At 44.6% G+C, this 16,923-nt stretch overlaps 1 protein-coding gene across 5 annotated transcripts in view; it reads right to left on the reverse strand.

Annotated features, from left to right (window-relative positions):
- Positions 1-16,923, reverse strand: part of TTC13 (tetratricopeptide repeat domain 13) — a 1,871,796-nt gene that overhangs the window by 26,411 nt on the left and 1,828,462 nt on the right. For all 5 annotated transcript variants that reach the window (XM_069606893.1, XM_069606895.1, XM_069606894.1 and 2 more), the window contains one exon: positions 3,448-3,527. In XM_069606893.1, coding sequence (XP_069462994.1) covers positions 3,448-3,527 — 80 coding nt within the window. The remainder of the gene's footprint in view (positions 1-3,447; positions 3,528-16,923) is intronic.

A 16,923-nucleotide genomic window follows, 5' to 3' on the forward strand; every position in this document is an offset into this window, starting at 1 on the left:
AAAAGAATTTTTTAAATAATGGTTTCAAATGGTCTAGTATACAGCACTCTTTCCATGAAAAATTGGGTAAAAAGCCAGACAGTTTGTAATCGGTTTGTAGGGAAAATCATAAAGAAAATACAATAGCTGCAAGTCACCAAGAGTGCACAGGAGTATTTCACAACACATTTTCATGATGCCTTTCCCCACAATATATGCCAGTATAAGAAACATTTTCATGCTGGCTGCACCTATATATTGCGCCTAATGCCAGTAATGATACTATAAGAAAACTTGTCCAATTTGGCTCTGCCAATGCCAGTGCCTGCATGCAACGTATTCCTGTTGGCTTTTGTAAGGGTGCAGAAGGAGGACTCAAAGGTGGCATTTTTGGGGCTAAGACTTAGTAGTAAAAATAAAGAGAAAACATATCTTTCCCTATTTCTAAGAGGGATTTCCCTGCCTCAACTATAGAGCTAAGGTGAGTATCAGGCTAAGATATGATATTTTATTTGTATTATGCGCGTACACAGGTGTTTCAGAGAACGACTAGGCAAAGGAGGGGAACAGGGGAGAACAACACAAACAACAATCTTACTATGCCCAGTGACATTGAGAACGCGCAAGTGCATGAGAAAGGGAAAAGGGGTAAAAGTGCATGGGAGGGGGATGGTGGAAAGTGCGGAGCAGAGGAGAGCAGATAAATAATAATAAATAAAATAAATAGAAAATGGAGTCAATAAACAGTGGTAGTGCAGCCAGTAAGTGGCAAGTGCTGCGTTTAGGGCAGCAGACTGGGTAAGTCTGATAAGTACAGAAAAAGAAGAAAATGAGGTGGGGGCTGTATGGGTAAAGATACAGTCCCCAGTACAAGGGGTGTCCAGGTGGGTGGCAGGGTGAGCAGGGCCCGGGGGACAGAGGGTGGCCAGGTGCACAGTGCCAAGAGAGCAAATCAGCAGGGGAGAGGGGGAGCAAAGGCAGAAGCAAAGAGGAAGGTCTTGAGGTGCTTCTGGAACTGGAGATGGTTTCTCCTCAAGTTTTAGAGTGGTAGGGAGGCTGTTCCAGAGGGAGGCCCCAGCGGAAGATAGAGATCTACCCCCAGCTCGTCTCTTTGAAAAACGATTGACCCGGAGGGAGTTAGAGGTAGATGAGCGAAAAGCTCGAGATAGGAGGTCTTTGCGGAAGGATAGCTGAAGGTATTTTGGACCCAGGCCCCAGAAAGCCTTGTGGACAATGCAGAGAGTTTTGAATGTAATCCTTGTATCCACTGGGAGCCAATGGAGAGATTTCAGAGCTGGAGAGATACGATCCCAGAGCTTGAGGCCAAGGACAAGTTTCGCAGTCCTGTTCTGGATAAGTGGCAGAGGGCGGTGAGTAGAGGCAAGGATATCACCGTCCTGTGTCAAGAAAACCCTACTTCTGGCCCTTACACTTTTCCCTGGTGTTCAAGTCTCAGTCTCAATTTAGCCCAGGGGAATGACTCCCTTCCCCAGGCTTGTTGAACTGTCTTCCTGGTCCACATTTCCAGGGGAATGACTCCCTTCTACTGGTAGTTATGACACATCCTCTTATAACCAGGGGGAATGACTCCCTTCCCCTGGTCTTCTTCTCATCAGATTTGACACTTCGAGCACTAAACTCTAGAGTATCAAGAGGATTGGTGCCCTGGTTTCTCTCCTTCTTTGGTTTGGCCCACTTGGTCCACTTAGACTCAAAGGATTCTGGTAGCTGTAGTGAAAACGACAGTCACTTTCCATTCACCCACCTTCTGTTTTGTACTGAATGCTATGGGAGTCCCGGGCTCCAGAGGCAGCGCCACGGGGTGACTGTGCCCCACTTTGGAGAATCATAAAGATGGTTCTCTCCCCTCCCCCAAATTTGGGAAGGACTTGTGCTTTGGAGGGGTGTCGGTTGCTGGTCACCTGAACAGAAAAAAACGTTTTCACTACAGCTACCAGAATCCTTTGAGTCTAATTAGACACACCTGCTCAACAGCCTCCCTGATGAATATTTGAGATAAGAAAGCGCTAGGAGGAGAACAACTACAGACCACAGAAATGCAGCCGAGGGATCTAACCCTGTTATTACTGAGTACCTGATTTGCAGCAACGGATCTAACCCTGTTATTACTAAGTACCTGATTTGCAGCAGAAGGGATCTAACCCTGTGAATTTTTGTCCATTTTGGGATTTGACCCAGCTACTTATTTTTTACAACAGGTTCAATTGACCAGGACCGGGAGTGCGCGCCTCACCCACCTTCTGTTTTGTACTAATTTGCTCTGAAGACACAGAATTCCAAGGCCTGTCTAAGGTTAAACCTATGGAACCGTCCATCAACCTTTGGGGTGAAAAAATCCTGCAAAATGTATTTTCTGTGGCAGAGGCAACACAGACACTACCTGGGACAGAAAGGATGGCATTGCACATAAGATCATATTTTCTTTAGAAAAAGAGTAGGAATGGTGGCACAACTGATCAAAGTTACATGTATGATAATCTACGTGTCGAAGTTCAACCAAAAATGCCAGTTTGAAGGACAGCAAGCATCACAGAAAAGATTATAATGGATCAAACAGATCAGAAATTAGAAATATCAGCGCAAGGGTACAGTCCCAAGAAGTGACAACAAACTGTTTTGGCAGAAAAACATTTGTCAATCCTTTCTAAAACTGCAGAACCTGCCTGCATGGCCACTAAAAGTAGTAACTAACAGCCAAACAGCCATTTAACTGTCCCCCATCAGGTCCCGATTTATCCAATGAGAAAAACAAATCCAGAAGTGTGCCAGTGGGGCATAAGAGGTCGATACCCCCAACATGGCACCAACTTCTGTACCTGCATCAGCAACAAGCACAGATGGACTTGGTGGATGAGAAAATATCAGAATGCATCATACTTCATCTCCTCCGAGGGATCCCCACATCTTAACCTCTCAATGTAGCCTCAGCGTGATGGCATTGGGGCAGCACTTCGCTGCAAGCCTGCATCTAAGGGGGGGCACAGTAGCATGTCCAGCATGAATGGGTACCAAGACCTCCATGCCCAGTCTTGAGTGATCAAGATCCTTGATGTCCAGCTCTGCTTCAACGTCAGCAGCATTTAGAATGCAATGCACAGGGTTAACCTCTGAAGTGCAGGAATCAATTCCAGAAGGTACTTGTGAAGTTGTCTTGTTTTTTTTAAAGCTTCATTCCATCATTTCCTTAATAGATGATTGGAAGTTCAAAAAAATAATGCAGATAAATGTCTTGGTTAGCCTAATTAAAAGGTACCAACTCCTTTTTGTATCAATGCTCTATATAAACAAATATGCACACAAACAACATTAGTACCCATCCACCTACTCACAACCACAACATCCAAACAAACTGTTCAGGTGGTACACAAAGAACAGTATTAATGAGAAATGACAACATAAACAACAAGAAAGAAAATATACATCTCCAACAGAGAAGGATGTGCTCACCTTTTCAGATTCATCCAACTTGTTACGATTTTGCGAAAAGCTTCAGCACCAGGTGCAGTCATGGCTTCAAAATCAACCAACTGAAAAAAGAAGATCATGTGACATGTATTTGTACAATAACTACATCGAAAGAAAGTTAATGCAACATTTCGAGATTTGCTTCCCAGTCAACAAATGCACACTTGGGCACACTTAATTTCAGAGGAATTTGGTTATGTTAAATAATTCCTATTTAGCACACGAAGCAGAAAACATTCTGTATTAGCAGACCTGTTGATGCTAAGCTTGTCTATTTAGGGTAAGTTCACTAATATGGTTACCAAAGCAGATAATTGAACCTTCAACTTAGGCAGCCAAACAGTCAAGTAACTAATTTCTGAATACGACTTCAATGGCACTTACAGAACACCTATTAGAGATCACGGAAACAAGTTTGTTATTTTAGTGAGACCTCTGTGTTATTCTACATACAATACACTGGAGAATGCAAAACCTATGAAAAAAAGGTACATCATTTGATTTTAACACATAGAAGCCTTGTATATCTTGTGATAGGGCCAGTAGTCTAGATCCCCTTTCAGTAATAGGTGGGAAGTATATGGAGAAGTCCTGACGTTGAGGAGAAGGGCAGTGAAGAGGGCCTCAATTTCTGCCAATTTATCTATGCAGTATACCTATGCATCATGCCATGCCTCTTCAACAAGTCTGTTTCTTTCTATTGTAGAGGCAACCATATAAGGAGAGGAAATAGAACGGCCAACAAGGAAGAGCACATCCCTCCAGGACCACACACGAACCTCAACTGATCAAGATAGCCGGGACACGTAATTCCAGAGAAAACCTTCCCGCAGCCAATACTACCGATGTTACATTACATTATCCAGGCTTGAAAAGGGCGAAAAGAAAGAACCTGCAAACTTTAGTGTTGGTTTATGTTACATCAGGCAGTGCATCTTATAGAATGTGGGAATATCCTGGAACTCGATGTTCCTGGAGGGTTCCAGGGATGATGGTTGGGGGCTGCAGGATGGGAGATGAAAGTGGAATGATGTACTTACCAGTTGCTCTCTAGTTATCCTAGCGTAATCTCTACAATTAAGAATAAAGTGTGTACCTTCTATACCTGCCAGCATCAGAGTCTTCACTGCCTCCAGTCTGCCTTCCTAGACTGCATACACTACACAAACCAACAGCTGCACAGGGGCAGAGGAAGCTGTACAAACAGCTCACCAACACAGACGACAATCCACCATAGCCAGTGGTGCAGCCCCTCAGCCACCCTGGACTAAATGGTGGGGTCTTTACCCCAAGGGGAACTTTACTTACTTTAGGGTTGCTTGGTCATCAGCCCCATAACACGAACAAAGGCTTGGGACTTCCTGAGCCACCATGTATTCACCGCAGCAAGAGGGGCTTAGCCCCCTTTAAGACCTTTGCACTTTACATACATGCCCCAAATGGGAAAGACAGAGCCAGATTGGGAGAGCCATCCAATACGAACAGAGGGAGGGAGAATTTAAGCAGGGGACAGGAAGCAGGAAGTGTGGGTTATTTGGGTGAGGTTAGTAGTGGAGGTGAAGGACGACCAAGAGACCCGCTGGAGAAAGTATTGAGTGGTGTAGTGTGGAGGCGTTTATTGGAGAAGGTGAGGTATTGGCGTAGTGAGTGCAATGGCAATGCAGTGTGAGTGTGCGTGGTGCGACGATTCGCAGGAAGACGTCCCATCTCGCCAAGGAGGAGCACCTCCCCCCACCACCCCAAAGTCAAGGATTCCCATTCCTGTGAGGAACTCCCTAAAGAGTCTTCTCATTTGTTTTTTTGCTTATTTTTAAAAACATGTCATTTTCAACACACATTGTGTTACGAGAATAGAGTCTGGCCATAATAAATTTATATCAGAGCACCTTGTCCTTTAGCACTGTAACTAGTCATAGAAATGGGGGTATTAGTCGTATGCACACAAGTCTCAACCTCCCACCCCCTTATACAACTCCTCGGCATCACTTCTCTAGGTGTGCACCATCTTCCAGTAGACTCGCTCCGTCCTGCCCCGTGAATGGTTAGGACATACCTCCCCCACAGCCCTCATCTGGGCTGTGGTCTAAGGCGGTCTTAAATCTGATTGTGCCTCAAGCTTGTCCCATACCTAGTGCCATACAATGTACCATGCAATTACATCCCCAGTGGTACCAGCAGTACTGCCATATGCATTTCCGCCCATACCCATTTGCGAATTGCCCTGCGCCAGTCACCCATTTTGGGTCCAGCCTGCGCCTTGCAAGCTATGGCGATCACCCTTTGTCAAGTAAAAGCCCCAATGTAGTACTCTGGAGATAGCCTTACCCCCCATCTGCCTTTCCTATCGGGCCCCAGCCCTAGCAAACATTGCTGCACCGTGAGCTGGATGCTCGCCGCAACTTTCTCAAACAACTCATCATAGACCTCTTCCCAGTACCCCTTCACCCAGTCACAACCCTACCAGATATGTAGATATGTTCTAATCTGGCTCTAACACCTCTAGCAATATACTGTATCCATTGAAATCGAAAATTCCTAGATACTTGTTTTGCGTGCATGAGAACCCTGTGCCATTCCCCATCCGAGAGTTGTTCACCTATATCCCCTTCCCATTTAAGTCTCAGGTCTTCTACCTTCACATCTAGCTCAGCCCCATATACTGCGTACAGTTCAGAAAAATTCCTCCCACACTCTGCCAACCTGTAGAAGCTTTGCATTCACCCCGTGAATACAAGGTCGTTCTGGGAAACCCTTCCACGCCACACTCGCCCCAGCTGTCAAGGTAGAAAGCTCCAGGAAATTAGGACAAACCATTGGGTGAGCAGCCCTAAATTCTGTGAAGGTGATGACCTTGTCTTTCTTATAAATATCACCAACTAAACCCCCTTGTTCCAGTCGCCCAGTATTACTCCCGCTCCCTGCCCCTCTTCCACTGGAGTTCACATCCCAATCTACTGCAGGTCAGAGGAATTGCTGGCATGAAGGGAAACCTCTCTCCCAAAACCTTGGTGGCGCCCCACCAGATCGGAATAATGATACGTACTGGAGTCAAGAGCTGCCAAAGCTCCCTCTCCCTTCCCCCAAGTCTTTCCATTGTCCATGAGGTGCAGACTCAGTCATAATTCATTCAGTAAGGCGTTCCACATGCGGGAGAACAAACCAATCTACCATATGCCGTAATACCGATGCCCAGTAATAAAATCTCAAGTCTGGAGCCCCTATTTCCCCTTTAACAACCAGTAATTGCAGAGTGCCCAGCACAATCCTCGGAACCGCTCCTTTCCATAGTAACTTAGCATCCCGTCCCATGAAGAGCCCAGAAACAGGCTGATGTGATGAACACTATGGGCATCCCTTGAAATGCATAATGTAATTTTAGAAACAATTTTCTTCACAAGTGCAATCAGCCCCATCAGAGAAATAGGGAACCTGACCTAAAAGTCTGCTAGTTTATCGAAGGCAGCCACCAACTTCTCCACATTCTACTGGTACATCCAGTCCCAATGAGCACTTATTATGCCCTCATTTCCGCATTCCCCTGCTGGGATCTCCATTCCAAAATGTGTCACGTGTAGATGGACGACAGAGTGATTGATAACCAGCCCAGAGAGCTTCCCAAATTCTCCTACTGTCGCCATAACTGATCCACATTCACCATCAGATCTCGCACATACAAAAGCATTTCATCCGCATATAGGGATATGCAATATCTAACCCCACCCATCTGAAAGCCCAAAGCCTCATGTCTCCTCTGAAAGAAACTTGCCAACAGCTCGGTAACCAGTGCAAAGATCAGAGGGGAAAGCAGGCACCCCTGCCACGTACCCCGCCGCAATTGCCAAGGACTTGAGGTCAACCTGTTAACTTGCACTCTGAAGGTTGAGCACCCATCCAGAAGCCTCACCCATTCTGTAAACAGGACACCCAGTCCCATCTTTCATATTCCATTACAGCAATACTGTTGGGTGCCTCATTTCTTGCACTTCCTATGCCACCTTTTAGCGCAGACTTTAGACACCCCACTAACACACATGAACCCTGTTAACCGGACTTACGCTCTTTGCAACCCTAAATCTACGTCTCTTCATCTTGGACTATGGAACACTAGGTCATTATGCAACATCAACAGTGCTAGACATGTTTTTACCTTTGAATTGACATTTTCTCTGTATTACTGAAACCGGATTTCAGCCACTAATACTACCATACCTGCATCATTGTTTACCTCTGTTACATCCTTCTGCCACACCCCTTGTATCTCTTCTGTGGGGTGCGGGCTGCACTGGTATTTTAGATCATTCATCTTTTTCTCTTATTCCTCATAATTTGACTCTTCCTCACTTTTCCTCATTTGAATTCTCATACTCTATGTTTTCTGCTGTTTCCTCTACATCTTCAATTTCATTCTTATTGGTTTATCGTGCACCCGGTCCAGTAGCCTCATTTTGTGAGCACATTGGCACATTGCTGTCTTTTCTGCTTCCTACTTCTACCCCACTTATAGTTTTTGGCAACTTTAATCTTCATCCCTTAACTACTCACTCTGCTCTTCCATTCCTTTGTATTATTAATTCTCACTATCTTGCTCCTCTTTCTACTCCCCCTTCTCGATCTCTGGATCTTGTCTAGATCTTAGATATACCTCTTCCATTTCTACATCTCCTGTGTGTTCTCTTCCGGTCCATCTATCAGACCATCACTTTCTTCTGTTCTCGATTTCTCCTGCTCTTCCCTCTCGCATTCTGCCTCCTGTAACTTCTCCTAATTTACATTGCGATTTACATAAATTCAACACTACACTTTTCATCTCCGCTAGCACCTCTAAACTGGTGTCTCAAGCATCATTTTCCACTCTCACAGCAGATGAAGCTGCTAATGCTCTTTCCTCCTCACTTTCAACATCTCTCAACTCACTTTATCCGTCTTTGTTACGTTACACCCTTCATGTAAACCCCCCCCCCAACCTTGGATTCCTCCCCATCTTCGCTCAATGCGACGCTTTCTTCAGCACTTAGAAAGGTGCTGGATAAAACTGAAGAAAGCAGAGAACTACAGTTCTTATGCGTCTTACCATGCTCTTCATAATTGTCTTCATTCTGCTAAACAACCCTTACTTTTCTGATCCATTCCACTCACAGTCATTTAATCCGAAACATCTCTTCCAAATTCTATCCAGTCTGCTCTCATCTCCTATCTCGGATCCTTCATCTAATTCTATTACTGCTACAAATCTTGCGCTCTACTTTACTTCTTAAGTCTCTTCATTTCGATCAGTTATCAAATATTCTAGCACTCAGGTCAGTTCTTTGAAATCTACTCCTCTGGTATCTCCTAAATAATGTTTTACTGGATTTGGTCCCATCGCTAATGAAGACACTCTCTGTCTCCTTGCCTGTGCTCACCCTATCACCTCCCCACTAGATCCTATACCATCTAAGCTCATACCGAAAATGTATCCTTCACTTGTTCCTTATCTTACAATTTTATTTAATTCTTGTTTATCTTCTTCTGTTTTTTCTTCTTCGTTTAAGCATGCTATAATTATCCCGATCTTCAAAAAGCCTTCTGCTGATGTATCCTCTGCCTCCAATTTCCATCCTATTTCACTCTTGCCATATCTTTCTAAAATTCTCGAACACATAATTTACACTCAAGTTTACACCTTTATCTCTCGTAATCACATCCTTCCCTGTTTTCAATCTGGGTTTCGCCCAGGGTACTCTACTGAGACTGCTCTTCTCTCTTTCCTGGACTCTCTTCATTCTGCACGTCATGCTAAACAGTCTTCTCTCTGTATACTTTTAGATCTTTCTGCTGCGTTGGACACTGTTGATCACACTCTCTTACTGTCCTCTCTTTCCTCTTGTTGGAGAGGAGCTAGCACTTTGGGTAGCACCTTCCTGCACACCTCAAGCGCTTCACAATTAGGCAATACTTCTCTAAGCACTATAGTACTGAGAAAGCTTTTTTCATGCAAAAATAATCACACACAGGCGTGGCCAGCCACTAAATGAAGATAGTTAGTATTTATATATAAGGAGTAAATAACCATTAGCTGAATACACTTATAAATGTTATTTGAACACCCTAGCGAGTGTTCTGTGACGGGCTTTGGTCAATCTGCGGGCTATACGCACTGGTATAGCCCGCAGATTGATTACAGCCCGCAGTTCGGGCTGCATGTGTATTCCGGAACGGAAAGATTAAACTTTCCGTTCCGAAATACACGTTCATACTGCAACAAGAAACAAAGGAAATCAATGGAAACGCTTTCCCAGCATGAGGCTCGAGGACTTAAACTAAAGAAAGGAAAGTAAAAGAAATGCTTTACCAGCATGAGGCGCAAAGACATGAAATAATAAAAGCGAAGGAAACGCTTTCCCAGCGTTTCCAACCGTTTCAATTTGGAAAGGAGCTGTCATGAACTGCACTGCAGCGTAATGGGGGACGTATGCAGAAGTTTATATTTACCAAGGAAATGAAAGGGAATGTTGCAGGCACTGCTGAAGGTTCGGTGTAGCATGAAAATGGCAATGGAGGGAAAGGGCACAGAGAGGTAACTACATTTATTGGCTGTTAATTGAATGCATGTACATGTGGCGTTTGCACAAGTTTGTTAACTTGCATGTTTGTGTGGAGTAGCTAGTGGCTAACCGTTGTGAAGTGGGGCATGGGGGAGCACACCTGAAGTAAACGCAATTAGAACAGGAGGCAGGCATACCCACACCTGATTCCACTTTACTATGATACTCCTCCCACCCTAGCACCTTCCACCACCCCATAAAAAAACCTGTTTAATTGAAGTACAAACAACGTCTGCAACATTTATTTACCATTTTGCAATTTTTTGTTCTTCAATTAAACATGTCTCATTTATTCACCTTTAATTAAACAGTGAGGGTGTTCTAATAGCTTTAAAGACCTGCAGCTCGGGCCATACCGGGCGTTATGTTCCCTCATACCTCGGTCTTCAGGGCCCATAACGCCCAGCACGGCCCTCGCTGCAGGTCTACAAAGCTATATTCTATGTAGTTTTAAAATATCAAAGAACAGTAAAGAGTTCTGTGCCAAAAGGAATGCAGCCTGTGCTAAAATAGACTACAGGCATTGCTTGGTGTCGGCTAGCTCTAGTAGATCACACAAGTGGCTGAGCAGCTGTTCCCTGTCCATCAAAACACCTAGGCAGGCTGGGTCTCATATACACAATGTTACAGTATGGGGAAAAAAGGGTTTTTAGGAGAATTACCGGACCACATAAAATATGAGAATATTGAGTGAAGTGTTGAGGGTATGGCGGGAAGGTATGTTTACATATAAATGTTTATAATATAGAAAATGATGCTAAACAGGAGCTGCAATGTATTCTTGCCCTTGCAGCAGTTTGCTAAGTAGTCTGTAACCTGGCCATGCAAGAAGGAAGACTGCAGAATCCCTTGTAAGGCAAGGAGGACAGTTTTGGATGAGCTATGCCAGTATCCAGTAACCAAGTTGAACAGTATACAAGGCACCTGCTTGGCATCAGTCTGGAGGAGCCGGCCATGGAAGAACGACAGAATGCTGGTCAGGGAGGCGGAGTCCTTTGCCCCCCGCCCCATCCTCATGTTTGTACAGATTAAATGGTTATCCTTGCAAGACAAGACTCTTGGCATTAATTCCCTAGAGGGATGAACTTTAATCTGGTGTGAGCGTGATTAGGGGTACCCCAATATAGTTTTTTACCCCTATACATTGCGAAGCCCCAAGCGAGTCAGCCACGCCCATCTATAGTGATCAGACCCCTAAATTAAAAAAAACCATGTATCTTGAGCAACATTAGTGGAAGCCATTTTAAAAGAAATCCTTTCTGCTCACTGAAGCAGGGCGTGGATCCAGAAAGACAGGGCAGCATGGGGACTTCACAATGGAGGAAAAACTCAAGTGAACAACACCCAAGGGATTATACTCGTGCAAGGGATAACAACATGGGAACATGTATGCATGAATGGTGATGTGAATGATGTACAAGATCAATGGAATAGGACTTTTGGTGATTTATTCTGGAATAGGACTAGATTGGATAGGAGATGGGTTATGTATTGAAATTGTCACGTATTTTTGTTTTTCTACTTTTAATAATGGAAAAAGAAAACCTCCGCTTATAAGGACTGGGAAGTAAGGGATCCTCAGCTATAATAGGTTGAGAAGGTAGTAACACACATTCTTTTAGGACGATAAAAGCAATGGGACCCTCAGCATATTAAAAAATGTTGGGAAGTTGGCATTACAAAGGATATAAGGAAAACCATGGTGGCTAGGAATAAGGAATGAGCCTGGATTATAGTCTATTTTTTATATTTTCTCTTGCTGCCTTTTGTGGTAAAAAAAAAAAAGGAAGGAAGGTGGATGAGTCGCAGTGTGTATGTATATGCGTGAAATAAAAGTGGAAAAAGTAGAAAGGGGTGGGGAAAAGTGGGTTGATCTGTATTTTTGTGTAAAAACCTGAAGCAAGCATTGCAGTAGGGTTTAAGTGAATCATAAGGGACGAGCGCAACATTATGGGGGAAGAAACCCCAACAAAACACGTGCATAGGGTTCTGCCACTGTATTGTGACAGGATAAATGAACAATGGACAGTAAAAACAAAGGAAGGGGGATGTCCTGTTCCTGGCTAGAGTAGGGTGCCCATAACAGAATAATGTTATTAAAAATGTCCATCTTTGTAGCAGCAAAATATTAAGGGAACAAGTCCCAAAAAATAAAAGATTTTAGATCTTTGGGAATAATTCAAGGATATGGATGATCAGGAAGGTGAAAAAGAGATCCAATGTAAGGGGATATACCCTTTAACGCCTAAACCTGCAGTAGGGTATACACACCCAGTTTATAAGCCTCCAGTGGTAGAGAGTGTCAACAGGATTATCAGGATTAGCGACTAGGGGGGGAACTCAAGAGCTTTTGTACCTCCATATAGCCCATCCACAAGCGCTGATATGCCCATAGCATTGTTGTACCCAGAGGGTCCACAAGTAGACAGACGACGAGTTAAGAGCATTGCGGGAAAGGTTAGTCAGGTTGCAAGAACTTGAAGAAGTATCATCAGAAATAAGGGTACCGGTGCAGAAAATAGGGGATTGGAAGCCAGGAGATTTTTTTGGTTAGATTAAACCCTGGGGCAATAAGAAATGTTTGTGTTGAAAAAGGTGATGGGCAGAGGGTATGGACGGTTCTGGGACAAGAAGTAGGACAAGCAAGGGATAATGGAGGGGAAGATCAAGGTTGTAGAAATAATGAAGAGGCAGGACAAGAAGGAGATCAAGGAGAGATGGCGGCAAGAAACCTGTGCCTGCCACAAGAGGCAGTGAGGAGGGACAGACCAAGAAATAGACCAGATTTAATGGTGGTAGTACAAGATCAGAAGAAAAAAGGGGTAGAAAACAAAATAGATCTGCAGATGCCTTTTATACATAAAGGAGTAGGGATAACGCAGTATGTGCCATGGCCTCAAATGGACAAAAATAATTTGATTAAAGCTCTCCCCCAGCTTATATCCGGAACTAGTAAATGGATCTATGAATTTGAAAAACAAACAGCAGGGGTAGCCTTCTCACTAGGAGATTTTCAGAGTCTACTGGTCACCATAGCTGGGGACCATGCTGGGGGCATATGGGCAAGGGCAAGGTACTCTGGGTAAGTCTTTCACATAATGAACATGATGGAGCAGCCTTGATGAGGTAATGATATGTTATATGGCATTTATAACACGCCTATACACAAGTGTTTCAAGGCGCGATGAGACAAGGGCAGGGAGCAGAGGGAAGACAGACAGCGATCCTACTAGGCCAGGTGTCATTCAGATCGTGCAGGTGCATGGGAAGGAGGAAGGGACAGTGCAGTACATAGGAGAATAGAATAAATAAGTAAGTAAGTAAGGTACAGCCAGCTGGAGGCGAGTGCAAAGGTAAGTGCAGACAACAGGTGGCAAGTGCTGCTATTGGGACTGTAGCGATGCAGAAACAGTCCCAAGTGCGGGGGTTGCCAGGAAGGCAGTGCAGGTGTGCGAATGGCGGGGGAGGGGACCTGGGCCCGAGAACAGAGGGTGACCAGGTAACCAGTGCCGATTCAGTTTCAGCCAGGAACTCAGCAGGGGAGAGGAGGAGAAAAAGCAGAAGCGAAGAGAAATGTTTTGAGGGGCTTCCGGAAGCAGAGATGGTTCTCCTCAAGTTTCAGGGAGGGAGGGAGGCTGTTCCAGAGGGAGGCCCCAACTGAAGAAAGAGATGTACCACCAACTCGTTGCTTGGAGAATCGGCTCACCCTGAGGGAGTTGGAGGCTGATTAGCGAAGAGCTCGAGAAGGAAGATATTTAAGAAGAGAGTGTTGAAGGTATTGAGGCCCCAGGCCCCAGAATGTCTTGTGGACAATGCAGAGGGTTTTGAACTTTATCCTCACAACCACTGCAGAGATTTCAGTCCTGGAGAGATACGATCCATGGGCTTGAGGCCAAGGACAAGTCTTGCAGTCCTGTTCTGGAGGAGTTGCAGAGGGCGGAGAGTAGAAGCAGGCAGATTTCGAAAGAGGCTATTGCAATAGTCCAGCCTAGAGAGATCCGTAGCTCTGGAGACAGTGAGCTTCTGGGGAAGGAGAAAAAAGGAAGACTACCAGTTCAGTACCAGTAAGGGCAAGGATATGGGATGCGCTACGAAGGATGTACCCAGATACTCCTGACTTATATTTTTTAATGTAGTGCACAATGGGTGATGATGACGACCCAGTTAAGTTTATTCTTAAGTTACAGGAAATGTGGAGAGTTGAGACAGTACAATTTTTCTATTTTATTGTAAAGAGGGGACTACCAAAAGAGGTACAGCAGGCACTAAATATAATTGTGCGAATTGAAGCCAAAGCGTGGGCAGAGGGTACAAAATAGAATAGTCCACAAAAGTAAGAGAACCAAGGAGTGGGACAAGGAGACAGCCCAGAAGCGGCAAACAGACGAGACAAAACTAGTGGAAAAGAAACTAAGTAAGGTTGCCGTCCAAGCACCAGTGACTGCTCCAGCTCAGGGGGAAAGGACAGGAAACACTCAGTGGGAATACCACAATTGCAGCACTATAGGGTGGAGGACAGAGAAAAGGGGAGGGGGAACAGTACCCCAACCCACAGTGGCATTATGAAGGAGCACCAAGGGGAAGAGGAGGCTTTCACGGAGCAAGAGCAGGCGGCTTTGGGAGGATAGGGCTTTGGGAGGATAGGGCCGAGGGGAGGAGGATTGGGAACATCACAGTGCTGGTATTGCGGGAAATGGGGGTATTTCGCAAGGGAGTGCAGGAACAAGCCTGGTATGGGATTTAAATATGGGCTATCACCTCCAGCACAGGGATTCCAAGGGCCTCAAGGAATAGGACAACAGCAATTTGGGCGAGGGGGTCAAAATCAGTTCCCTTATGGGACTGACAGGCAAGGGCAACGTGGGCAACAACTACAACAGGGTGAGGGAACACAGTTTAACAGGATGGCGGGGGGGGGAGGGGAAACAGGTGCCCCATTCCAAGGAGTTGCAATGACGGGCGGCCTTTTATTTAGTCCCTGGGACAAATACATATTCTGATTAGGACAGCCCACAGAGCGCACTTGCATGTCTAATCCTATTAATAACCGCACACCCTGAAGAGGAGCCCTTGGTGGAAGAGGAAATAGGAAACAAGCAATTTATATTCATGTTAGATTAAGGAGCAACTAAATCATGCACCATGGAGGGGAACTTTCCATTATCAGGAAATACTCTTTACATGCAGGGATTCTCTGGGGCTATTTCTACGGTTCCATACACTGAGGAGATGGATTTAAAAGTGCGAGGGGAGGTAGTACGAGCCCCCTTGTTATATTCAGAGTTCCCCTGTGAACTTGTTAATGGTAGTGTGTGTTCCACTCCAGGGATGTGTGTAGCTCAAGCAAGGGTAATAATCATTGCAACAACAGAGTCAGTAGTCCATGGGGTTCTTGCGGTCTGGGATATATTTTTCTATGGTATTAGTAAAAGCAGGGCCTCCAATTGCGACAAAGGTTTGGCAAGTGCCTACAGGTTTTTTTTTCCAACCCATCGTGCCACCCGAGATGAAGACAGGGACAATATTGTCATTAGATTTATAAGGACTAGTAGTATCAGACAAAAGAGTAGTCCTGATTGGAACAGACCATGTTGGGTCGAGTGGCACACAATATTATGTATAGACCCGACAGTATAATTAAAGAAAATTACTGAGGAGGAGTTATTTGAGGACACTGAATAAAATGGTGAGAATATTTTGTGAATCTGCATCCCTGTGATATCATGGTGTACTATAGGAAGGTACAGTGCCCCCCGATGGCCGTGGTGACCCAGTCGTTTTTATTTTTTGAGGAGGGCATGCGATATGTGGCAGCACAATTATGGACTGTTAATCCACATGATATTGGTTTACTGAGAGATGTGACCCCAGTACAGATGACATTGAAGTCAGGTGCTTAGCACAATCATCCAGTATGTGGATGATCAGTTGGTATGTAGTGATAATGAACATCAGCGAAGGAAGGATTCTGTTGCATTATTGCAATTGCTGGCTCACAAAGGGTACAAGGCAGATAAAAAGAAGCTACAATACGGCCAACAGGAGGGACTATACTTGGGACAACTCATTTCTTGTAAACAGGTAAAAATATTACCAGATAAGGTGGCGGCAGTATGCACCACCCCTTGGCCCAGAACTGTGAAGGAAATGTAGCAGTTCTTTGGGCTTATGTAATAATTGTAAGGCATGGATTCTAGACTATGCAGTCTACACAAGGCCACTGTTACAAAGTCTCAGGGAAGGACAAAGGACTTGGAATGGACTGAAGATATGACTAGGCATTTTTGAGGACTTAAAAGAAGCTATCTGCACGGCCATTGTTTTAGCAACTCCGGTTTATATAAAGGAGTTTTACATATTTCCCACTCTGATGAACGGCTCATGCATTGACAGAAGGAGACATTATATGTTGAGGTTCATAAATGGTCGGCCCTGGTGGAAAAAGGGTCTCTCTCTCTCTCTCTCCTTTCCACCTCTCCCTTTCCCTCTCCCTCCTCTTCTCTCTCTCTTTTTCTCTCTCTCTCTCTTTTTCTCTCTCCCTTCATAACCTTTTTTTTCTCCTTTCCAGGAATAGGCAAAGATGGCTGACCGACCTCTCTGTTATGTAGGGAGAAGATTAAGACAATAGTAATTTGTTCTAGGAACTATGTATTAGATAAAGTTTGATATTGTTTTGTATGACACTGGTCGTGATTGTTGGGGTGAATGAAAGTATATCTGATATATGGGGAGGCCATATAAAGGGGATGATGGACATTTGGGAAAATAAATGCTAATATGTCTATTGAAAAAAATACAAAATGGCTCACTTTTTGCCGGCCACCCCAACAAATTTTCTTAGACGAATGAAACGGGAAGTATGAATGACGTATGA

This window comes from Ambystoma mexicanum, chromosome 4p (assembly GCF_040938575.1).
Source record: "Ambystoma mexicanum isolate Mex_15411 chromosome 4p, UKY_AmexF1_1, whole genome shotgun sequence".
NCBI classification, from domain to species: domain Eukaryota; kingdom Metazoa; phylum Chordata; class Amphibia; order Caudata; family Ambystomatidae; genus Ambystoma; species Ambystoma mexicanum.